The sequence below is a fragment of the Nuphar pumila genome, chromosome 8 (genome assembly GCF_984573655.1).
Source record: "Nuphar pumila chromosome 8, dmNupPumi1.hap1.1, whole genome shotgun sequence".
NCBI classification, from domain to species: Eukaryota; Viridiplantae; Streptophyta; class Magnoliopsida; order Nymphaeales; family Nymphaeaceae; genus Nuphar; species Nuphar pumila.
The window spans coordinates 4036689-4062651 of NC_143256.1; the positions used below are offsets into that span (position 1 = coordinate 4036689).

Consider the following 25963-nt stretch of genomic DNA (forward strand, 5'->3'; position numbering starts at 1 on the left):
TTTAGAAGACTTCAGAATAATAGAAACTGATGCATCGGAATTTGAATATGGAGGAATCCTAAAACAAAGGATTAACCCAAAAAGCCCAGAACAATTAGTCAGGTTTACTTCAGGTGTCTGGACTCTGGAATGAATGTCAGAAGAATTACTCTACCATTAAAAAAGAAATCCTGGCAATTGTAAAAACAGTTTCAAAGTTCCAAGGAGAATTATTAAATCATTTTTTTACTAAGATTTGACTGCAAGTCAACTAAACAAGTTCTGCAAAAAGATGTTCAAAATTTGGTTCTGAAACAGATATTTGCTAGATGGCAGGCCATACTATCTGCTTTTGATTTTGATATCGAATATGTAAAAGGTGAGAATAATTCACTACCTGACTTTTTACCTCGTAAATTTTTACAAGAAAAATGAACTACAAAAATGCGATCAAGACTTCCAAAAAATTCTATTAGGGAAGAATGATAAAGATGGAAAATCCATCTTCATCAGGATAAGAAAAAGAAAGCAGCCCTTTTATAGGCAATGTTGATGAAGAAATTTTGCCTCTTGAAGTGTTGGAAATCAGAATTTCTCCAGGGGATCTCCAAAGAAAAAACCTTTCTCGCAATTTTATGAAACAATTCTAATTGAGATGAAGAGTGCAAAATTTTGGCACACAAGCGAAAATGCCTATTCGAAGACGGGCATTGAAAAAATTCTGCTTCTATGTGATTGGGATATTTCCTCAAACCCCAACGTAATTAGAAAATTTTGTCTCTAACATCCAAGGGTTAAGATACTACAATTACTGAGATTATATGGATGCCAGGATAAATGCTTTATATATTCAAAATCCCGGAAACAAACATTCCTGGTTTATTAGGTTTATCAACCAAGTCAAAAATATCCCAATGTGGTTCTTCCATTATTGGTGGTCAAAAGTTGGGGCCACGGACACTATCTTGTCGAACGATCTAAAAGAAGAGATCAAAAAAGATAATCTTGACCATAAATTTTGGTCTCCTAAAGATGAGGAGAACATGCTAATGAGATTTTGGGCAGCTACATGACTCCCAGGGATTATGAGATGTAAATTTAAAGTTATCACGGAAAATACTTGGTCGACCCTGTTCATTAGACAAATTGATATAAAGTGATGAGATAAATTTGATATCCAATCAATTCTTAAAGGGAAAGAGCTAAAAGCAGCTCAAAACCCAACTTTGGGATAATTTATAAACAAGATGCAGGAAAACATCCTTAAAGAAAACCTTAAATTATCAGGATAAAAGGGTTTTAGAGCTAATGGAACACTCAACCCTTAGAAAATATTTGAGATCCCCAAAATCCTTCATTTGAAAACTGCCTTTCAAATATTCTTTTAATTCTGTCACATGCTGGTCAGAGCTACTAGTAATGACAATGTCATCCACATATATCAATAGGACAGTAATTTCACGCCTTCCAATGCAAGTAAAGAGGGGGTAATCTACTTGCCTTCTTTGAAAACCATATCTTTGGATTTCATCAAAAAATCTTTGGAACCATGCTCTTGAAGCATGCTGCAGTCCATGCAACGTTCTTTGTAAAACGCACGCTTGTTAAATCTCCTTATGCAAAACTCGAAGGTTGTTCCATATAGACCTCTTCTCTAAGCTTTTCGTGAAGGAAAGCATTCTTTACATTCATCTAATGCATTCTCCAATTATACAGCATGAGAAGACAAAACACAAACTGGATGGTTCCCATTTTGATCACAAGGCTGAATGTTTCATCATAATCTAATCAGTGCTCTTGTGTGTACCCTTTTGCTTCAAGTCAAGATTTAAACCTCTTTAGACTGCCATCTGCCTTTTGCTTTACCTTGTATACACATTTACTACTAACCACATTCTTGCCAACAGGTCTGTCCACTATTTTCCATGTTCCGCAGGCATGCAACGCACATATTTCTTCATTCATGACCTCAACCCGACGATAATCCTTAGATGCCGCTAAATAATGTTTGAGTTCTTGGATCTCCATCATCGTGTGAAAATATATCTGATAATCAAGACTAAAGGCATTATAACTTACCAACCTATCAATAGGATGTCGTTCTCGGGTTGATCTATGTGTTTCAGCCTGTAGTTCTTGTTGACCCATGTCACATCTCACTTCAACATTTGCATGCTAATTTGTCTCATGCTGAACATAATTATCCACCATTGCCTTTGCTCTTCTGTGATAGACCTACCCATATCGCTTATCATTGGTGGTGGATACATTTGCTGAAAACGGATCTGCTGCTGCAATATTTTGTTCACCGTTAAAGGAGATATGCTGGTGAGTGGAATCATCTGCAACTCCTTGTTGCATATGCGTGCAAGGACTATTATCACCCAAATCATCGCCATGGTTTTCATGACAATGCATTTCAATGTTCTACTGCATAGACATATTCATCCAGTCTTGTATATCATGATTATATAGAAAGGGCAAAGAGGAATTGTCTGTGTTAGAGCGTTTTCTGTAAAGACAAAGTTATTCTCATTAAAAACAATGTGCCTGGATATAATTATACAACGTTTTACCGGACTCCAGCAGCGGTACCTTCTATGTTCATCATCATACCCAACAAACCTGCATACTGATGCTTTAGGGAGAAATTTGTTAAGTTGAGAATCATCAACATGAACATAACAAAGACATCCCCAAACTTTCAGTTCAGCCAACCAGGGATCTCTCTTAAAAAGGACTGAATAAGGCATCTTATTGTCCAAAATTTTCTTCGGCAACCTATTTATAATGTGAACATCAGTATGAAAAGCTTCACTCCACAAGCCCAAACAAGCGTGGCTCGCATGAATCATCGTCATCACACTCTCAATGATGTGTCGATGCTTTCTTTCAGCTATGTTATTCTGTTCAGGTGTATGAGGACAAGATTTCTAATGTACTATGTCATGATTTGTAAGTATTCTTTAAAGGCATTTGGAACTATATCCGCCTCATCCATCACTATGTAGACGGGTAATGGTTTGTCCAAACTGGTTTTTAACAAAGTTATGTAAGCGATGAAATAAACTGAACACTTCAGATTTTTGCTTCATGAAAAAGATCCATGTACAACAATATACCCATCTATGAATGTCACATAATATTTGCTCGAAGAATAAGAGACAACAGGAGCTGGGCCCCAAACATTGGAATAAACAATTTTGAAAGGAAAAGAAGTTTTTTTATTGATGGCTTGAAATGGGAGTTGATGACTTTTACATACTTGACAACTAGAACATAAATTCTTTGTCATCAACTCTTTATTACAAAATGAACCAGACACTAGACCAGAACTAATTAAGGATTGCAAAAAAGGATGACCACAATGAACCAAACGACGATGCCAAATATCAATAGATGGTTTTAAAGAAGATTGAGACTCAGAAAGGAGCAACTAAAATTTCGGAACTTCTTGTATCACATATAGGGTCCCGCATGTCTCTCCCCCAACGTATGTTTCCTTTGAATCCATTCCCTTCACACAAACAGATGAAGCAAAGATAACAGACGAGTTATTTTGTTGACAAAGTTAAAAAACTGACACAAGACTACTTTTAAGGCCTGGAACAAGAAAAATGTTGGACAAAGTTAGAGGTTTAAGAATGCTAGAAACATGAGTTTTTCTTATGTGGGTGACGGGGTGAGCAGTTCCATCGCCTGTAATAATTTTACCATGGGCAGTATAAACTTTGAGTTCAAAAAACTTACCCTCATCACCTAATCCAAAATCCATGCTCTATCCTGAGATCCTTTTTCTGTTGAATCCACTTGCATTTGCTGAAAAGCTGCAACGAAAGCTTCATGGTTTCGTTGTTGCTTATTACCCTACTGAATTTGATCATGGTAGGCATTATGTTCTACATTTTTCGTTCTGCCCGCTACTCCATAACTAGGCAAATCCTAGGAATCAGCCACATTGTGCCCTCTTTTCTTACACAACTGACAAGACCTCCATGATTTTGGTTTTGATGCTGCTCCCAACATAAGTATGCCACAAATTTGGTTGTCAAAGCAAGATTAGAAAATGATGCGAAACAAGTAAATTCCCCCATGGAGGGTAACTTGAAAATGAGAGCAACTGAAGGTGTTGAGCTAAAGGATCCTGTGGTATATAGGCTAAGGTTGCCAAACTAGGAAGCGGAAGCGGGAAACGAAACGGAAAGCGGAAGCGAGAAGCGATGCATTTTAAAATATATAGGAAGCGGGAAGCGAGGAATAAAAAAAAAAGAAATATAAGAATTGAATGAGAATCAAAATAAAACACAAATAAAAACTAAAATAAAAGTGACTAATACTAAATTTCATGATTTTTTAGTGTAAGAATTAAATTTTTAACAAAATCTAAAAATGATAACTACCAATTTAGAGAAAGCACGTGGAAGTGAGTGAGAAGAGTTAGAGAAAACACATAAAAACATGAAATGTGATACCCGTGATTTTTATCCGATAAATTAACTTGAAATTTATGTCCTTAAGCTGGTACCAGGATATTTTTATTGTTTTATGTGTTTAGTACGTATTTGTATCTCAGATATCCTATTTGGATCTTCAATATCGGATCCATAAATACCTTGTTAGGATCTTCGATAATCCGTTAAGATCATTAGATATCGGATCACGAATCTTAATTTGAATATTTAATAATCAATTTTCAATCAAGGGAATCAGATTTCTGGTTTTGGATCTGCAAAATCCTGAACATCGGATTGGTCCCCTGAACCCGATATTGATGTTCCTTCTTCTGGCCACGGTTTTAGAGAGAGTCTGTCACTTTACTTGGGGGTGGTGTGTTTGTCACAGCTGTGATTGTTTTGGTATCAAGGAAGTGACACTTGTGGGCGTGGGGTGTCTCTTGTGTCCCCGACATTAGATGTGGAGGTCTAATGTTCCGAAGGTGATTCGGTTGAGGATTGAGTTTGAAACCCAATAATAAAATATAAATTTGTATGCTAAGTTACCTTGGAAACCAACTTGACCTCGGGATTGTACACGTTCAGTGTATCCGCAGGCAATGGTAATTAAAAAGAGAAACTTAAAGTTGTATGCATTTAATAGGGCATGCATATGACAAGGAAAACTTTTATGAAAAATAATAAAGTGTTCATGCATTGCATACAAATGATGCATATTCATGCTATGCATTAGAACATGCATATGTTATCTGTTCCCTTAATTGTTATATGTTTGGTGAATGCATGATGTTTAACTTCTAATGCATATTAAATGCCCAATTCTACTTGAATTATAATTTGTGGTATTGATTAAAGTGCCTAATAGATGCACAATGTTGTATGAATGCTTACCTGAATTATGTAATTATCATAATTGCATTCATCTGAATCATTACATGAATTCATATCTGTGGTTACGAGATATTTATATATTGCTAACGATGTTACCTGCCAGTTGGCATCTGATACATTATTGACTGTCGTAGCGTAAATCTTTACTTATTCTTGTATATACTGAAAATCACACATGACACCTGCACCACATACTTGACACATGATATACCTGCAAGAAAATTTACAGTAATTCTTACTTAGACAGTTGTAGTCTAATTCCTATAAATTTATCATATTTCAGGTAATGAATACAGTATATGAGCGGTTGCGGGATGAGGTTTCGATCGAGATTTTGGATTTACTGTTCCAGGGATGGTTCGAGAAACTCTGATGTTAATTTTCATTGATATTGAAATGAAATAAATGATTTTGGTTTGCCCCCCACTGTAATGTTTCGGAATGCTTAACCTTATAGTATTACTTGTTTCCGCTATTTCAAAAAGAAAGAAAAAATCCTAAAAATTTGGGTTAAGATTTTAGGGCGTTGCATGAAAAGTTGAGTAAGAGAACATATAATAAGAATAAATGAAGCTTGTGGAAAGCATAGGAGAAGCATGGGAGAATCGAGGTTCTCATTAAGTTTCAGAAGCAAGGAGTATTGCGCTTCCGAAGCGAGTTTCCCACGTATCTAAGAAGCTTCCGGTAACTCTGATATAGGCAGTTAGTTGGGAGCCTTATATATTTGACTATATCCAAACCAGATATAACCCACGTAGTTCATGTAGTAAGTCAATTTATGAGTGCTCCCCGATCCATTCACTTGGTAGCAGTACTCAGGATCATTAGGTATGTCAGAGATTCTATGCACTATGGTATGTTTTTCTCGTCTTTGTCTAGCAAGGGGTTGAGAGTTTTCTGTGATGCTGATTTTGGAGGCTCCATTAGGGATCGTCTTTCCACTATAGGGTTTTGTATTTTTCTTAGAAGCACTTTGATCTCATGGAAGGGCAAGAAACAACAAAGGGTTACCTTGTCCACTGAAGAAGCAAAATACAGAGTGATGGCTCAAGTTGTGGCTGAGACTATTTGGATTTGATGGTTATTAAGGAAATTGGGAATTCCATGTGAAAAGAAAGCTCAATTATACTGTGATAATATGAGTGCTATTCATATTGCAAAGAATCCAGAGTTTCATGAGCACACTAAGCACATTGAAATAGATTGTCATTATATAAGAAAGGCTCATGAAGATGGGATTATAGTTTTGGAACATGTCAGCTCAAAGAATCAAATTGCAAATGTATTTACAAAAAGTCTTTCTCATTTGCATTTCAGTTTTTCCTTTCCAAACTTGGAATGATTCCTTTACATCCTTCCAAGTTTGAAGGAGAGTATTTAAAGTTTACCTAATATAGTATGGCATAGTGTAATGTAAAATAGCTTTATATATGTTAGTTTGTATATACCCTATAAAGAAGGAAAGGGCACAGTAGTCATTTTCAGACTGTTTCTTTTTGTTGTACTAAAGGGGGTCGACCCTCTATGTGTAAATTGTTCTCTTTCACGACATGGAATGAATAGTGTGATGTTCTCCCCATTTGTTGTGCCTCATCTAACCCTAACCTCCCTTACTCTTATCTCCTTAGTTTTTTGACATTTGGCATGATCAAAATAGTAGAAATTGATTATCGGATCATAGTTTTTTTATATAAAAATATGTTTTTCTGAGGTTTAAAAGTTGTGTACATTGTAGGCCGTTGATTTTTTTAAACCTCGTAAAATCTGACATATATGTCAGAAAAACATGCTCCAAAGGTCAGTTTCAGCTAAAATTAATATGTAGATCACATCTGGAGGTCGGTATGTACAAAAAAACTGAAAAAAAAAAATATTATAGTTTTTCACTAGGGGGTTCCTTACCCACAAGGGTAGCGAACATTAACCCTATATATACATATATATAATCACTAGAATATGAGAACTACCATGTGAACCATGATTTTCATGAATTTTTTGTCCTTTTCTCTTGAATCTAACCATATTGATGTGATCTACATGCTTGGTTTTATAAGAACCAATTCTTAAATAATCCAATTATGATGCATAAACAAGATTTTTTAAGGATATAAATCAATGGTTCATAGTCTTCATAAATACTCAAGCATCTAAAAATTGTATGTTTTTCATCGAAAATACACAGTCCAACAGTTGATTCCTAGCAAATTCACCATGTCGAACATATCTACATGGTTAGACTTGCAAAAGAAGTGTTGGAAATGCCCAGTTCACATGGTAGCTCTCATATTTCTAGTTCTCATATTCTAGTGATTATATATATATATATATATAGAGAGAGAGAGAGAGAGAGCATATATCATATTTTACAAAATTATAATGGCACGTGTTTATGCAGTGTAGGTTGTAGGCAATAAAAAACTATGCAGTTTGGCTTGCATTAAAAAGCAAGCTCAGTAGCAATGACGTGAGGTGTATCATAACTATATCAAGCAACATGCAAGCACAAGCATTTTAAGCCCTGATTTGATAATCAACATTTACTAAGTATGAGTGTGTACGCACGTTCATGTGAGAGGAGTTGAACTAACTACAAAAAGATAAGGTCAAACTAGTAAGGTAATGTAGGAAAGATTAAAAGCCAACAAATAGCATTTTATTCAGTACCTTTGATTGATGTTCCATAAAAAAAAAACATGAAAATATATACACAGACTAGATAATCTAGATGTTTGTAATTTTAGAATAATTTAACAAGGTTAATCACAAAAGATATGTTCAATCCCAAATTGGAAAAGGAGATCCTAAAGCTAAAACCCCAAAAAAGTGCTTAGAGATGCCTATGAATGTTGGACACCTATATGGAGTATCCAGAAGTGTAGCCCAGGTGTTCAACAATTATGTTAATGAAGAAGAAGACAGCTTAATTCAGATATGATTTTCTACATGCACACATAATTCAGTATACAGAATCGGTGGGATTAATTATAATGTGAAAAAATGAGGCAATGAAGACCATAATTACAAAGGGAAAAATATGTAACAGAAGCAATGTGGACTACCTTTGAAAACACTGTCACATCTTTTTGAAATTCAAATTAAATGAGTAAAATGCCAAACAGAAATAATGTATTGCAACGACACAGGAATGGATTAAATTTTGAGTTAGGTCTCATAACATACCTAGGTTCTAATTTCATATCTTGAGTAAATTCAGTTAGTGATCTAAACTATGAAAGAGGTGAAAGTGATAACTAAATCTCTAAACTAAAAGAGGAAGTCTTGTTTACAACCAGAAAACAAAAGGAAACTAGAATTTAGAAATAGGTTTGGTAGAAAAAGGCATAGCATATGACAATACATCAGTAGTTACATCTGTAAAAATATAAGAAAATTTTCTCATGAGACCAAAATTAATATTTGCCTTAAAAGCATCAATATTAACAAATTTTATATCACAATATTATTTTATTCAAACGTATCCAAAGTTACAGGCAGTGCAAAACCATCATAATCCCCCTGATCACATGCCCCTCTCAATTTTGATTTTTTAGGATGATTTTACCCATTGCTCCCCTCCCTATTCTCCTGGTTCAATCCTTCCACAGCTCTTGGCTCTTTTCTTACCATACCAAGGAGAATTTTTTTCCTTTTCTTTTGTCCTTTCAATTTCCATAAGAAATCAACAATATTTAATATACATGTGCACACACATGCATATGTTAAAATATTGTGTACATATTTATACCTAACTGATATACATATATTTATACAATATATGTATATCAGGGGTATTTTGGTTATTTAATAATATGTAATTTAGTACAGTCCATTAGGGACTGTAAGGTCTTTTTATTTTCTTTATTTTTTTGTTTTTTATTGTAAACTCAAAAGGACTGTTGGGGTGATAGTCCAACCAGTCTTTGGACTGCCCCCAACGGTTATAAAGGCATGTGAGGCTTTATAAATAGAGCCTCACCTCATTATGTATTTGATGTTTTTCTAAAGCATTTTATGTGCTAATACAAAATCTATTTTTTTTATTGTGCACTTGTAGGTTTTGTGCCTTTGTGCTCTCGTGGAATTCGTGTTTTTGTGTATCTCTTTTATGAGATTGTCATCAGTCCATTAGAGACCATAATATATTTGTGCACTCGTGTAGCCCTTCGTTGGCATTGTAATTGTGCACTCTTGTTTCGTTACATGGTATCAGAGCTAAGTTCTTGAAGTAGTGAAAGCTATCTTGGGATTGCTTTCTTTGTGGTGGTGCTCTTTAACCTTTAGTCCTCAAACACAAGTCTTCTTCGTTATAGGAAAAAGAGATTCCGCCTACGTCATCTTCTACAAACTCAACGAAAACAACTATTTGATGTGGGCGACCGCTATGAAAAATTACATCAAAGGTAAAAAGCTTTGGGGTTTTGTTAGCGAAACCACTAATGAACCTCAATTTAAATTGACAAGAAGAGAAGGAGATAAGTCAAAGCCCTATCCGAAGAAGAAAAAGATAAATCTCTGCAAGAATATCAAAACAAGTTGGAGGATTGAGAAGCTAGCAATGCTCAAATTCTCTCATGATTCATGAATACTATGGAGTTCAAGACCGCCACAAACATCATCAAATTTAAAAGAGCATGTGATGCATGAATTTTCTTAAACAACACATTCATTCAAAAAAATATGGCTAGGCTATATTATAATCAAGACAAGGTACGTAATACCAAACAAGGAGATAAAGTGTAAGAGACTTTTATGGTATTTTATCTCCTATTTGGGATGAACTAGCTATGTTAGAACCAAAATAGAAAGGTTCGGCTATTTAAATGAGGAAATTACAAGTTGAAAGAGAACATTTTCTCTTTTCTTTATGGTTTCCGGCCAAAATTTAAGCAAGTTAAGTCCTCCATACTTCATAAGACTTCGACTCCTTCTATAAGTGAAGCTTTTTCTCAAATTTGCCAAGAAAAAACAACACTTAGAATGCACAAGTCTAATGATGAGGTTCTTGTCGTATCAAGACCCGAAAATTTTGTAAAAACTTATAAACAACCTCATTTCGAAAGAAAATTCAATGGAGAAAACATAATGGGAGAGGATACAAAGGAAGATACAAGGGTAAAATTATTTGTCTTCATAATAAAGAACCGGATCATATAAGACTAGATTGTCCCAAGCTCAAGAAAGTGGTCGTTGTTAAAATATGTGTACTCGTACACATATATGTATGTTGAAATATAATCCTTAAATGTACATATATATATATATTTATATATATATAAAGATACGTATACATATACATATGTATACGTATCTCTATTTATATATATATATATATATCCTAAAATACCCTCAAGGGTATTCTTGTAATTTGTCATTTTATGCATATTCTAATTGGAATATGCATTGTAATATTTTTCCTTTTTTTGTTTTTTTATTTTTCATTTTAGTACCATATTGAGGGACTCCCAATAGAGACGTTGGGGGCTCTCCAACGTCTCCTTTGGGAGCCCCCAAGGTGGTCCCTTTGAGGTGTATAAATAGGGGCTCTCCCCTTTGTATTTATCACTTCTTGAGGGAGCTTTTGCTCCATTGTAATGGGGTTTTCACCCCTTCTCTTTCTTCAATAATATTCAACTTATGACTTTAAGTCATTTTCCCCTTTTGTGGGTTTATGTGTTAGCACATTATGTGCTTGTGTTGTTCCCTTTAATGGGTATATTCGCACTTCAGGTGCATGCGTATGGGTTTATTGTTGAACCTAATGTATTCCAAGTCATTTTCTAACATGGTATCAAAGCAAGGTCACGATGGGGTTGTCTTTTGGTGCAACGGAATGCGTGTTGCTCAAGAAATGGTGAAGTATTTATTGTCCTTCTCTTTTTTCTTAAGTTTTCGGTATGTATCTCTTTTCTTAGCATACTATGCATAAACTATCTTTCTTGCATATACTATGTACATGTAGTGTTTATGATAGTGGAATCATTTCTTTTCACATTTCGCGTGTTCGTATATTTTAAAAATATCTCCTTTTAAATTTGGTAAACTTGTTTGTTATTCAAATATATAATTCTTGTTTATATGTTTATCGATTACTCGTCACATATAATAGTAATTTATGTTTTTCAAAATTGTCTTCAATTATGTGGGATTTATGATTTTTACATAAGTATTTCATGATTGACCTATAAATTAACTTTTAAAAATTATATATGATTTCTTAAAAACTCTTGACTCTCATATAAAGCCTAATTTGTTTTGAGCTCCTCTCTTGTTTATGGATTTTAGTGCATTTTTTGTGAAAAAATTGATATAATTCTTGTATAAGAATCTCTCTCATCTAAATCTTTGTTGTTTACTTTTTTATGAATCCTAAGTAGTTCTTGTTAATGATAAATGAGAACTCCTAAAGGTCTTTCAATGTTTTTGGTTTATTTAAAGGATTTTGAAAAAATATTTTTGTGATAAATAGGTTGTATGAACCATTGTGTTCATTAGGAAAGATCTTTTAAAAGAACTTCTCACACTATATAGAATGCATAGTGTATCTATTACATCTTTTGGTATAAAAGACTTCATTAATTTTAATGATGCAACTTTATAAACTTGTTGGTTTGTATTTTTCACATAAGGGTTCAAAACCTCTTGATTATATCTCTAAAGATGTCTACATTGGCCGTAATATGATCTTCTTTGTCTTAAATTGCATTTGTCAAGCATATAATTGCATAATTAAAGTTTGAGAGTCTCAAGCATTGCTCTTTTTATAAAGTGCATGCTTGCTCACTTTTGTGTATTTGTTGTATTTTGTGCACATTTGTTTCTCAAATATTTGCGCTTGTATGCATTCCCTCTTTTCTATGAAATACATGCCTTAGTACATGTTTGTTTACACCTTGGTGTGTATTTGTTCAAGTATTGTATGAGTGCCTTCGTGCACATCTTTTTGTAAAACTTTTTGTGCTTACATATGTATTGTCTCTTCGTAGACATTTTTACATTGTGGAGATTTTGTGCACATTTCTTTTGGTGAAAGTGTAATGAATTTAGATATTGATTCGTTTATCGAATCATTATAAATCATTGTAAGTGCTTATGGCACTTTGTACGTTTCCGCATATCACAATCAAAGAATATTAAAACTTGTTGCATGGGATTTAATCCCAACTCTATAAATTTTCAAGTTTTTTTTTATCTTTTCCTTGGATATTGTGTTAAAGCTCTCTTTGCAAACCATTACGGTTCTTGTGATTTCTTTATTAAAAGCTTGATTATCTTCTCTTGATTATCCCAAGATGATTTCTTTATGTCATTATGTTTGTTGAAAAGGTATTTTTGCCTTTTATGGCACTTATTTTATCCATCACAAGTTGTTATATGATGCATCAATCCTTTTATGGTCTTATTGTTATATTAGAGATAATTGTTGAGGTGAGTTATGGGCACCTCGTGTTATGTCATTTTAGATTGTTCACTTGCCATATTAAAAATGGTTGTTGAGGTGAGTTATGGGCACCTTGGGACTCTAAAATGATTTGTTATATGATCTCTAATTATGAGTGTGACACTCATTTTTTCTCTTTTGGTCATTGATCTTATGGATGCTCTTATTTATATGTAAATGTGATGGATATATGGTGTTTGAAACCTTAAATGTTTTAAGGTATATTAAAATCAAGGTTTTGGGGATTATTGTCCAACCTTTTATTGTTTATGAATCCTATGAGTGCATTTGCACATTTATGTTTTGTGCTTTTGTGCAAAGTGTTCTTGGTGTGTGTATATTCACACATTTATTCCAAAATGTTATTGTTATGGGTATTCTTTTTGAAGAATATTGTTTCAAGGTTGTATTTATATGTTTGTCACTACAAGTTTTATTGCCTCAAAGGTCTTCTCCTTTTATAACTCTTATCTAAGTGTCATCATATGTAGACAACAATTTTATTACACCTTTGTGTGTTGGTAGCCCTTTGTTGGCTTTTGCTCTCTTGGTCTAGTAGTTGAACACACTTGTCTTGAGTGTTATTATATGTAGACAAGGCACGTTGATTCACACCATGGTGTGTGATTTTATCCTATGTTGGCATTTGTCTCCTTATTCTAGTCGCTGAGATGTATGCCCATGGTTGGCTTGATACTCTTGTTCTATTAGCTGAACATACTTGGTCTTGAGTGTATTTTTACATAGATAAGAGATGTTTTTGGTCCATGTTGGCGTGTATTCTCTTGTTCTTGTCGTTGATGCACTCTTTTCAAGTATTATTACATGTAGACAAGAGATTCTTTTGCACACCTTTGTGTGTGTCTTTGGCCTTTAATGGCATTATATTTATTCTTGATCTAGTAGCTTATACACTTGATTTATGGGTTTTTGGAGGACTAATGAGGTAGTTGCTTATAAGGGATGAACTATTGTTGAAATTTATGAAATTTCATTCATATGTTGCTTTCTTTTAGAAACAAGTGAATCATATCTTTGATATGCATATTTTAAAATCAAATTGATATTTTGGCATTTAATCTATATATTAAGTGCTTATGGTTTTTCTTGCCACTTTTTGATATGCAAAATGAGTTTTTTGTCATTTGAGTGAGTTTTTCCTAAATGCGTAAGGTTCTCTACTCAAATAACACTCATTATTTTGCCTCTTAAATGAATTTAAAAAACTTTTGAACTCTTGTGTTCATTTTGACTAAAGTTTGTTTGGAGCATGTTCATTAGTGATTCCTTTAAGTGTTAATTCATTTCATGCTTGTATATGCATATGCTCATTATGGCCTTTTTTGGTCCTCATTCAATAAAGCATATGTAACTTATGCCTCTTCGTAGGCTTATTGTGGTGTCCCTTAGTGGACCATTTTGTTATTCCTCATTATGGGGTTGTGTGTGTCCAATGTTGGACCTTATGAATGCATTATGCATTCTTGCATTTCATTTCTGCATATTTTGTTTCCGCTTACTCTTTAACATGATATATGATTTTGAAACTTTGGTTTTTTAAATTTTCTTTTCATGCTAAAGTAATTATCCTATCATGTGCTTCAAATTTCTATGCATAAGTTATAATTTTGCACCATTGTTTTGCGGGTGAGTCATCCGATATGGTTTCGATTAATCTTGTTAGGAATATTCCATTTGAGTAAAGTGCAAAGATATTCTTTACTTGTTCTTTGTTGTTATTTCACAGGATCTTGGAGATAGGATAAAAGGAAGTACCCCGGATGGATCGGGAAATGTGTTCACCATTAGAAGGCAATTGAAGGAAGGCATTTACCAGTTTCAATAGCATCCTTACCGAAGCCTCTTAGAGTCTTGTGCCTTTTTCAACCTTTTTGTTTCCCCGCAAAGTTTGAGGGGGGTGTTAAAATATGTGTACTCGTACACATATATGTATGTTGAAATATAATCCTTAAATGTACATATATATATTTATATATATATATATATAAATATATATATTTTTTCTTCCTAAAATACCCTCAAGGGTATTCTTGTAATTTGTCATTTTACGCATATTCTAATTGGAATATGCAATGTAATATTTTTCCTTTTTTTGTTTTTTTATTTTTCATTTTAGTACCATATTGGGGGACTCCCAATAGAGACGTTGGGAGCCCCCAACGGTCACAAATGTGACCGTTGGGGGCTCTCCAACGTCTCCTTTGGGAGCCCCCAAGGTGGTCCCTTTGAGGTGTATAAATAGGGGCTCTCCCCTTTGTATTTATCACTTCTTGAGGGAGCTTTTGCTCCATTGTAATGGGGTTTTCACCCCTTCTCTGTCTTCAATAATATTCAACTTATGACTTTAAGTCATTTTCCCCTTTTGTGGGTTTATGTGTTAGCACATTATGTGCTTGTGTTGTTCCCTTTAATGGGTATATTCGCACTTCATGTGCATGTGTATGGGTTCATTGTTGAACCTAATGTATTCCAAGTCATTTTCTAACAGTTGCTATAAGTGAAAACCTCAAGAATCAAAGAAAGAGGGCAACTTCAATGATTTGACAATTGCCCAAATAGTAGAGGTCGTCTCACAAATTCTTAAAGTCGCTCCTACATCTGACGTCGTCATCTCATCTTCTTCTCCTCTAAGTAAGTCTTCTTAGATTTTGGATTTTGGAGCCTCTTTTCACATGACTCATAACGAGTCTCTATTATCCGATTGCACTTTCATATTTTTCATGTGTGTCAGTCGTCAATGGTACTTCTTTGAAAGTTAAAAGTATAGAAAACCTCAACAATATCTAAAAAAACTTTGTTGTTCCAAATGTGAGGGTTATTCCAAAATTAGATTTAAACCTTTTTTCGGTATCTCAAATTTTTTATTATGGGTGTAAAGTATTCTTTTCATCTAAGGCTTATTGCCTGCAGGATCTCCAACCAGGGAAGTTGATTGGGCAAGGCCATAGAAGAGGAAATCTTTACTATATGGATTTTTTATATTTACCCAAAAACTTTTTTTTGTAATCATGTCAAAAACATTAATTTAGATCTTTGGCATAAAAGGTTAAAACACCCAAGTATAACCAAATGATCGCATTTTTCATTTTTGAAAAAAATTTGCAAGGATAAAGAATTTGTATGTGAAGATTATATACTTGTAAAAATGCAAATGATGCCTTTTGGATCTATAACTTCCTTGACTAATGAAATCTTTGAATTAGTGCATTCGGATGCATGGGGTTTCGCTCCCGTTGTGTTAAAAGGTGGTTATTCGTATTATGTTACATTCATAGATGATTTTAGTAGACATACTTAGATATACTTCCTTAAACTCAAATCTGAAGTTTTTTCGTGTTTTAAAAATTTTCATAATCTAGTAAAAGATAAATTTCAAACAAAAGTCTTCCACTCTGACTCAGAAGGAGAGTTTCTTTCAAATGAATTTCAATTTTATCTAAAAACTCATGGTATTTTACACCAAAGATCTTATCCTAGGACCACCCAACAAAATGGTATTTTCAAAAGAAAGCATCGTCACATTATTGAAATTATTAAGACCCTACTCATTTCAAAAGAAATTCCAAAAAAAAAAAATGGGTCAATGCCACTATCATCGCAATGCCTTCTCAAACTTTGGAAAACAAATCCCCTATTATTGAAAAGCTTTTTAAAATCTCTCCCCATTTGAAAAGTCTAAGGATATTTGAACGTAAATGTTTTGTGCTTCTTAAAAAATATAACAAACTCTCTCCTAAAGCTATAAAATATGTTTTTCTTAGATATGCTAAAAAATCAAAAAGGCTATTAATGTTATGTTTCAACAAATGATAAACTTTATGTCTCTAGAAATGTAACATTTCTTGAAAACGAAAATGGATTTGATTTTGAAAAACCTAAGGAAGAATCTGAGTATGCCTTCTTATTTGATTTGTTACCTAAATCAAATAATGAAATTATTGATAATAATGATATTGATAATTTTGAGTCTATTAATGAACCAAGTGAAGAAAGAGAACCAACTCATAATCTCTTACAATACTCTATACGAGATAATGGGGAGCATCCATATGCTTTTGAAAGGTGTAATTAATCAACAAATGTTGAAGAATCTAGTGTTAGAAGATATGAAGGGATACATAGGTCTCCATATATGTTTGTCTCCTATGAATCCTTTTCTTCAAACTATAGGGCTTGACTTCTAGTAATTCATTCATATCATGAACCATCTAACTACAAAGAAGTTAAAAACATAAAAGAATTGGTAGAAGCTATGAAAATAGAATTAGATGCATTACACATGGCCCATATTTGGGCGGTTCAACCTCTTCTCAAGGAAAAGAATACAATAAGATGTAGATGGGTATTTAAAGTCAAAACAAAGAGTGACGGGTCCTTAGAAAGATATAAAGCAAGATTAGTTGCAAAAGGATACTCCTAGGAATATGGAATAGATTATGAGAAAACATTAGCCCCAGTAGCTCGCATGACCACAGTTAGGGTTCTAGTTGCAGTAGCATCTATTAGAAAATGGCCTATATATCAATTAAACGTTAAGAATGTTTTCTTAAATGAAAATTTAAATGAAGAAGTGTTCATGGATCCTCTCTCTAATCTGACTATTGAAAATTGAATGGTTCTTTGTCTTCAAAAAGTCTTATATGGGCTTAAACAAGCTCCTAAAGTATGGTATGATCGTTTTAGTAGAACTGTGTTGAATCTTGGATTTAAATTTTGTTACACTGACATTGCTCTTTTTGTAAAATCTACAAGTACCTCACTTATCATTCTCTTTTGTATGTGATGATATAATCATCACTAGGAATGATCAAAAGCAAATTGAAGAAATTAAAATTATGCTTAAAAAATCTTTTGATATTTGGTTTTTTGAGATATTTTTTAGGAATTGAAGTAGCATACTCGCCAAAAGGGTACATTTTGTCTCAAATGAAGTTTGCAGCTGATATTGTTGCGTGTTCGAAAATCACAGACACAAAATATGTCGATACTCCTGAAGTGATAAATGTTAAAATGAGAGTTAAAGACGGAGTTTTATTAGATGATTCAACTCCTTTTAGGTAACTTATCGAATTATTAATGTACATATTTATTACCAAGCCAGACATTCCGCATGCAATACATATTGTAAGTCAATTTCAACATGCGCCCACATCGGTTCACATGAGTGGCGTATTAAGAATAGTTTGACACATCAAGAAAACTATATCTAAAGGACTATTCTTACCCTCTTTATCATCTTTAAATCTTATTGCTTATATTGATTCTAACTAGGGAGGAGATCTCAATAATTGTCACTCAACTACAGGCTTTTTTGTATTTGTAGGTGATTCCCTCATTTTTTGGAGATGCAAAAAACAAGAGAAAGTGTCTTTATTTTCCACGGAAGCTTAGTATAGGGCGATGACTACAACAACAACCGAGGTCATGTGAATGAAATCATTACTTTCAACCTTTCAGGTATGGGTGTTGATGTTTCACAACCTTCAAAATTATGCTGTGATAACAAAAGTGTCATATATATAGCTAGCAATCACACATTTCATAAGCGAACGAAACATATTGAGATGGATTGGGATGATTACTTTACCATATGTTTAATCTGAGTTTCATATTGCAGACTTTTTCACCAAAGCTCTTACTCTACCAAGATTTTTGTATCTTCTTAGCAAACTTCCAGTGATTTCAACGTAAGTTTGAGAGGGAATGTTAAAATATTGTGTATATATTTATACCTAACTGATATACATATATTTATACAATATACGTATATCAAGGGTATTTTGGTCATTTAATAACATGTAATTTAGTACAGTCCATTAAGGACTGTAAGGTTTTTTTATTTTTTTTATTTTTTTGTTTTTTATTGTAAACTCAAAAGGACTGTTGGGGTGACAGTCCAACTAGTCATTGGACTACCTCCCTTAAAGGCATGTGAGGCTCTAGCCTCACCTTCACTATGTATTTGATGCTTTTCTAAAGCATTTCATGTGCTAATACAAAATCTATTTTTTCTATTGTGCTCTTGTGGGTTTTGTGCCTTTGTGCTCTTGTGGAACTCGTGCTTTTGTGTATCTCTTTTATGAGATTGTCATTGGTCCATTAGAGACCATAATATATTTGTGCACATGTGTAGCCCTTCGTTGGCATTGTAATTGTACACTCTTGTTTCATTACAGCATACGTCCAAACACCCACAAGCACGCGCGCACACACACAAGAAGAAGAAGAGCATATGGGGTTCCACATAGACCCCAAATTTTCTCAAGAATCTGCAACGGTTCTGTTCAGCTTCTATACAGTCCATATTAAAAATAGATACAAGTTTAATCTGATTCATTTGGCAAGATGATACAACTATGTATATGGCAGGGGATGAAGCAAAATTTTCTGAAACAAGAAAGATGGTTGTATGCAAAAATCAACCGTTAACATTATCACCTTCATACTACAAAAAAGATGGGGACATTAACAGTCTCCGTCTTCATAAAGAATGAAAATCTACCAAAAAAACAAATCAAATAGAATTTTATACAGAAACAGATAATGTTATCTGCTTTAGATCTCATAGACGTACAGCCACAACTGGCATTTATTGAAAAACAAAAGATTTTTGCATCAAGATCATCAAAAACCATAAGGACGAAACATATGCAGGTTTTATAAAACCAAGAAATTTGTTACATCAAGACCAAACAAGCCAACCAGAAACAATCGCTCAAACTGTCACTACATAGGACCGAACAAGCCAACCAAAAAATAATTGTTCAAATTTGAACCTCAAGCAACAATCTGCTTACCAGATCACCCCTTGCTTTTGCATAGTTCAATCTGGTACTTTTCTTCCTGAAGAGCAGTGTCTTAAGCCATTTGCCCGGAGATTTACCCATTATCACCACTAGAAGCTCCCAATTAACAAAACCTTTCTACAATCCCTACGCAAAGCAAAACCCATCCACCTTAAAGAAGCACATAATTGAAAAAAAAAGGAAAAGCAGAAACCAAATCTGACAGTATTAAATGCCTTTCCAAATGGGTTCACAAAATGGCAAAACAAGAACCATTCTTAGACCACGAAATTACATGCCAAAACCCAAGTACTCACTGATTTACTTCCTCAATCACCAATTACACATAAGTCACTCCAAAAGAACCAGAGCAAAAGGTACGGGAGAATAAAAAGCAATTAAAATTTTAAAACAGAAAATAAGCATACAAAAAAAAAACTCACAGGTAGAGGGTGTCACAGAAAAAATGCATGGTAAACTAAAACTCAATAGAAAAAACAGCCAGACCCAACTTCGTAAATATCAATTACTGAAATAAAAACTCATAAGTGAGAGAGAGGTAGACTAATAAAATTAAAAAAATAACAAAGAAAGAGTCCCAAATTCCTAAACTATTCACAGAACAAAAACAGCATTGATCCATTCGAAACAATGCAAACACATCAATAGACTAAGAAAGAGACAAAAATAAAATGAAAAAAAAGACAAAAAAAGGAATTGAAACAAAATCATGAAAATGTAGGACATATATTCAGATTGCTAAAACAAAAAAACTCAATGAGAAATTCTACTTAAAAGAAGAGCCAAGAAAGCATAAATCTGCATACAATGAAAACAAAATACCATTTAAACCAACCAACCATCCATCTCGAACTAAACGAAGGACATTACACCCAAAAAAAAGACCACCAAAAGAAAGCAAACCACCATACAAGATCTACGAAGCACCTTCGAGATATCGAGCGAAACGCTTCAAAAAGCGGAAAAAATAATGGTAGGACGTCAAATTAGAGGAGAAGATCTGAGAGAACTCACCGCTCCCACTGCACCACGAAGCAATGCAACACTCCCCCAAAAACCCTTCACCCTAAATCTCCCGTTCACCAAACTCTTCACACCCAGAGAGAGAGAGAGAGAGAGCAATTGCAGAAACAGAAAACAAAAAGGGAAAAATATATGAGATCTGAGAGAGAAGACAAATCACAAAAAAAAGAGAGAGAGAGAGAGAGAGAGAGAGACTTGGGAGGAAAGGAAAGGAGGAAACGTGATACCTCGCTCTCTTACTCACTTTCTCTCGCTTTTCTTTCTCACAGTGAAGCTCACACTTGAGACTCAACCGTTGCGGTGGAGAGGGGCGCCACCACCCATCATCTCTCTCTCTCGATTATTTTGGGATCTCTTTTTTTATAATTTTACAGAAACTTTCTGAAACTAGACACTCCCATAAGACCTTTAAAATGAGCTCCTTTCTCCTGGGAGTTGGAGAGAAATTACTGAAATGTACATGGACATTTACGACAATATCAATAAAGTGTAGACGTTTCTGGATAGCGGTGTGGTCGTCTATGCCGAGAATGCCCTCTCAATCGTTCGGAACTTTGGGATCCAACATGAGCAGGCTTGTCGGGTTGGTCCTATTATGGTATGGGATGAAAGGCCTGGTATCTAATCTAGGGCTGTCAATGGATCGGGTTTATATGAAATATAAGACCTGACCTGAACATCAATCAATCGGTTATGGGTATAAAAATTCGGATTCACTGTAGTATTAGTGGACCTAGTTTGGGTACTTGTAGCTGGGTGTTCTTCTGGACCCGTAATCCAACCCATTTCATGCATTATTTCCGTTAACGGGATTCAGCACTAGTTTGTACTTGAAGTTATGTGGGACCCAGTCGCATCATCATCCTGAATACAGTATGGGTTTGGAACGGGTAAGGATGACTGGATAATGGATACCGAAATGGACTTGGACCGGGTAAGGATGACTGGATAATGGATACCAATATGGGTTTGGACCTAGTACGGATGACTGGATTTGAACAAAATTAGTGACCTGCATCAACACAGAGTTAAACCCAGATCCAGGCCCTGTGTAAGACCCATGCAAATGTTTGGTGAAGATGGGCTGATCCAAGATCGATACCAACTCAGCCTGTGCATTGGACTGGATAGAGAGTCTGGTCCGGTCCTGCCGTGCAGGCTAGCATTCAGTACCTGACGCATCCCACAAGGGGTAGTCCGATCCGGGTCACTTGGTCGCCATTGTCTTGTGCCTGAATCTCGTTCAAAGTCGATCAAGCAATGCCAATCAATGGCCAAGCATGACCAGATTAGGAATTCGGAGTGCATCCATCTCAAACTTGATCAGATCCATTGAGAAGCGGGGGTCCTCATGGATTCAAAAGAAAGCAGTGTTGGAGACCCCCACGTATAAGGACTCCCCTAAAGGTGTCCCTATCGGATAAGCCTAGTCATTTTGGAGGAAACAGTTATCTTAACTGTTTTCTAATGAGGGTTAATGATATAAAAGGGTATTGATGAGAGACCATACTTAAGTCAAGCAAATCAAGCTAATTGAAGCTTAATCAAGTCATTCTCTCTCTCTGGGATCTGATCCTGCTCACCATCGCTGAAGGGCTTGCGCTCATCGAGGGTTGCAACCGGCTGAGGAGACAAATGTCTCAAAGACCACTCGTGACAGGTTTCACTCTACCACCATTATCAGACGAACATGGCCGCTTCAGGTATATTTCGTCTCACTTTTGCGCAAGCCTCAATATTGGGTTATGGGCTCACAATCCTGCACCCATGCGCATTTTTTGGCAGGACCGTCTCAATCTGTCTGTACAGCGCCGCCCCTCTCCACGACTCAACTGGGTCGTATTGGAGAAGGAGGCGCAGGCGTTGTGTACATGCCACAGGTGGACCAGACCAACTCTGCTGGTTTCAGGAAAGGCCAAGCATTGTGCCAGCTATTTCCCGAAACGCCCAAATCAAAAAAAAAATCATGAAACCCTCTCTGTTTGGGTGTGGTCGGGGCTGGCTTCCGCTGGCTGGATACCTCCTGCCCTTCCTTTCTCTCTCGTAGTTCTTGTTCTTTGCTCAAAGGGTTTGACCGACTGATGGGGTTTTCCAGCCCTTTTCCGTGTAGTCGCCGATCAAGCCCACCTTCAACAACCTTCCGGCATCAGGATGACATCTGCAACTTCATAGTCGTCAGGTCATGGGAGAAGAAAGAGAGAGAAACTAAGTTAGGGTTTTCTGAAACCCTAACCGCATAAGGGGAGCCTTTAATGTTCTCGGGTGGGGTCCGTATCTGGATCCAGACTCGACTTACCCAATACCGATCCATAAGGGATTTCAGATCGGATTTGGTTCTCGGGTAAGAAACCCAAGGCTATTGTAACCCAGATCCTTTTTTGGTTTTGGATTCAGGACGGGTTCATGGAACCCGATTTGGATTCTGGATTCATATCTGATCCATAATATTCTATCAGATCGGGTCACTATTTGGATCTGGATCTGTGGACCCATACTGACCCATAAAGCTTATTGGGTCAGATATGGGTACCAGTATATAGATCCCAAAGCCCGAATTCAATAGCCTTTGTATCTCTGGATCGGATTCAGGGGTTTTATGATCGGTTCATAAGGTTTAAGAGCTGATACAGTTGATTAATGACTGGTTCAGGCCATTATTTCACCGGTTCATTATATTTTTAATTTGGATACTTGTTCTTCTTCGGTTTATGGACATTAACATCAAGTTGCAGCATGTTAAAGTTTTTTTTTTCATATATATCATGTTCATGCATTTTATTTCATCGTGTTTAAATTTTAAGTAGGGTAAAATAAAGCAAGTGTATTGAGATACACTTGCTTGTGTATCCAAAGGTGCTATGTGTTGATGGTCTAGCTTCACATGAGCTTTAGTTTTACCAGCTATGTTTTGTAGGCGTAGTGATTACACGTGCTGGAGTTCTTACCAAAATAGGACTCTGCTGACACCTTACACTCGCCCAAAAATAAACATATCAAGGGCCTTTTATTTATTGTTTTTTCTATCAGGTTTGTCTCGTATATGCTTCTTTTTTATACATTTCTTTTGCCATGCAATTTCTGATTTTGTGATTTTAGATGGTTCAAGTATTATCAATCTTCTTAATTAATCTAATTTTAGTGATTAAAAAGAAATTGTCATTTTCACATTAGGGTATATGGATTTAGATTTGGCCTTAAGAAAGGATGAGTTTATTGCCCTAACAGATCAAAGCACTGTTGAACAAAAAAGTGTTTTTGAGAAGTGGGAGCGCTTGAACAGACTTAGCCTGTTGTTTTTGCAATCTAAGGTGACTAAGAATATTCGTAGTGATATCCCGCAATGAAGGAATTCATGAGTGCCATTGAGACACAGTTTGTCAGTTCGAATAAGGCTATGGCCAGTACCCTAATGTCAAAACTCATATCTATGGAGTATTCTGGATGGAATAATATTCGCTAGCACATTTTGGAAATGAGGAACATAGCGTCCTAGCTGAATGACATGAAGTTGACCATTTCTGACTCATTCTTAGTGCATTTAATTTTAACATCCCTACCTATAGAATATGGTTCTTTTAAGATCTCTTGCAACACACATAATGATAAATGAACGTTTAATGAACTTATTTCCAAGTGTGTTGAGGAAGAAGAAAGATTGAAAGGAGAGAAGATGCAAAGTGCACATATGGCTTCTCATGGATCCAAGGTAGGACCAAAGAAAAATGTATTTAAGAAAAATGCTAGAAAGAAGTCAGCAGGAGAAAAGTCATTTCAGAGCAAGCAACCCAATTTTGCTCCCATGAAGTACTTCTTTTGCAAAAAGAGGGGACACAAAAAGGCGGATTGCATAAAGTATAAGAAATGGTTATAAAAAAAAGGTAATTTATCATTTGTTTCTCATGAATGTAATTTATTACATATTCTTGAAAATTGCTGGTGGATTGATTCTTGTGTTATTGTTCATATTATCAACTGTTTGCAGTCGTTCTTGAACAAAAAAAAATCAATAATGCATGAGAAGAGCATCTATTCAGGAAACAAGATGTGCTTGCATGTGAAAGGTGTTGGGACCTACATGATCACTTTAGATATCGACGTAGATTTGGATCTTTATGATATTTTTTATGTTCCATCATATAGTAAAAATTTGATTTTAATTTCAAAGTTGGATAAATTTGGATATTGTTTTAAATTTGAAAACTCCAAATTATTCATATATAGAAATTCAATTGAAATTGATTCTGTATTTGTTTATAATGGTTTGTATAAATTAAACGTAAAGATCCAAACTCACGAGTCTTTGGCTTCTGAATACGCATTGGTTGACAGTAAACGTAAAATGATTAATGATAACTCCTATATGCTTTAGCATTGAAGGTTGGGTCATATCTCTGAAAAGAGAATAAAGAGACTCATAAATGAAGGGATTTTAAAATCCCTAGACTTTACTGACAATGACCCGTGTGTTGGTTACATAAAGGCTAAGCAAACAAACACATATAAAGACAGTGCCAAACGTAGTAGTGAGATATTGGAAATAGTTCATATGGATGTATGTGGACTATTTACCCCCTGTTACACAAGTGAGAGATATTTTGTCATCTTTATTGATGACTATTCTTGGTATATATCTCTACTTGATTTATGAAAAATCTAATGTTTTTCAAATGTTTAAGAAATTTAAGAAAAAAGTGAAGAAACAAACTGGTAAAATTATTAAAATAGTCAGGTTTGATAAAGGTGGCGAATATTATGGTAAGTTTACTGAGATGGGGCAAATGGAAGAACTATTACCACGATTTCTCAAAGAGGAAGGCATTGTGTCTCATTATACCATGCTAGGTAGTGCATACCAGAATGATGTAGCTGAAAGGAAAAATCGTACGCTTAAAGAAATGGTCAGAGCCATGTTGAATTATTCAACTATTCCCATTAAGTTGTGGGGTAAAGTCTTAAGGACAATTGTGCATATTTTGAATAAAGTTCCTACGAAATATGTACCTAAAACTCCTTACGAGTTATGGACATGTAGAAAACCATTATTGTCTTATATGCACATATGAGGATGTTCTGCAGAGGCTAAGTTGTATAAACCCCACATTAAAGCTATTGATCCAAGAACAACCAATGGATATTTCATTGGTTATCCAGAGAGATAAAAAAATACAGGTTTTATTGACTATCTGATTCACCACAGATTGTTGAAACGGATATGGCAAAATTTTTTGGAGATGGTTCAATAGGATTAGGTGCACTTCAAAACCTTGGTTTTGAGAAAATACAGGATCCAATTTCATTACCTATTGAGGAAAACACCAAGAGATACCATATTATTATTCCTAATAATGATG

At 34.9% G+C, this 25963-nt stretch overlaps 1 protein-coding gene across 2 annotated transcripts in view; it reads right to left on the minus strand.

Annotated features, from left to right (window-relative positions):
• LOC149829464 (protein IQ-DOMAIN 31-like) overlaps window positions 1-21013 on the minus strand; it is a 42591-nt gene extending 21578 nt beyond the window's left edge. The window contains exons 1-3 of one of the 2 annotated variants that reach the window (XM_090015956.1): window positions 20840-21013; window positions 20604-20678; window positions 19581-19715 (exon numbers count right to left, since the gene is read on the minus strand). In XM_090015956.1, the coding sequence (XP_089872082.1) occupies window positions 19581-19670 (90 nt within the window). In that variant the 5' untranslated portion in view covers window positions 19671-19715; window positions 20604-20678; window positions 20840-21013. The remainder of the gene's footprint in view (window positions 1-19580; window positions 19716-20603; window positions 20679-20839) is intronic. The other variant, XM_090015957.1, reaches the window with a different exon arrangement.
• Between the last annotated feature and the right edge of the window lie 4950 nt (window positions 21014-25963).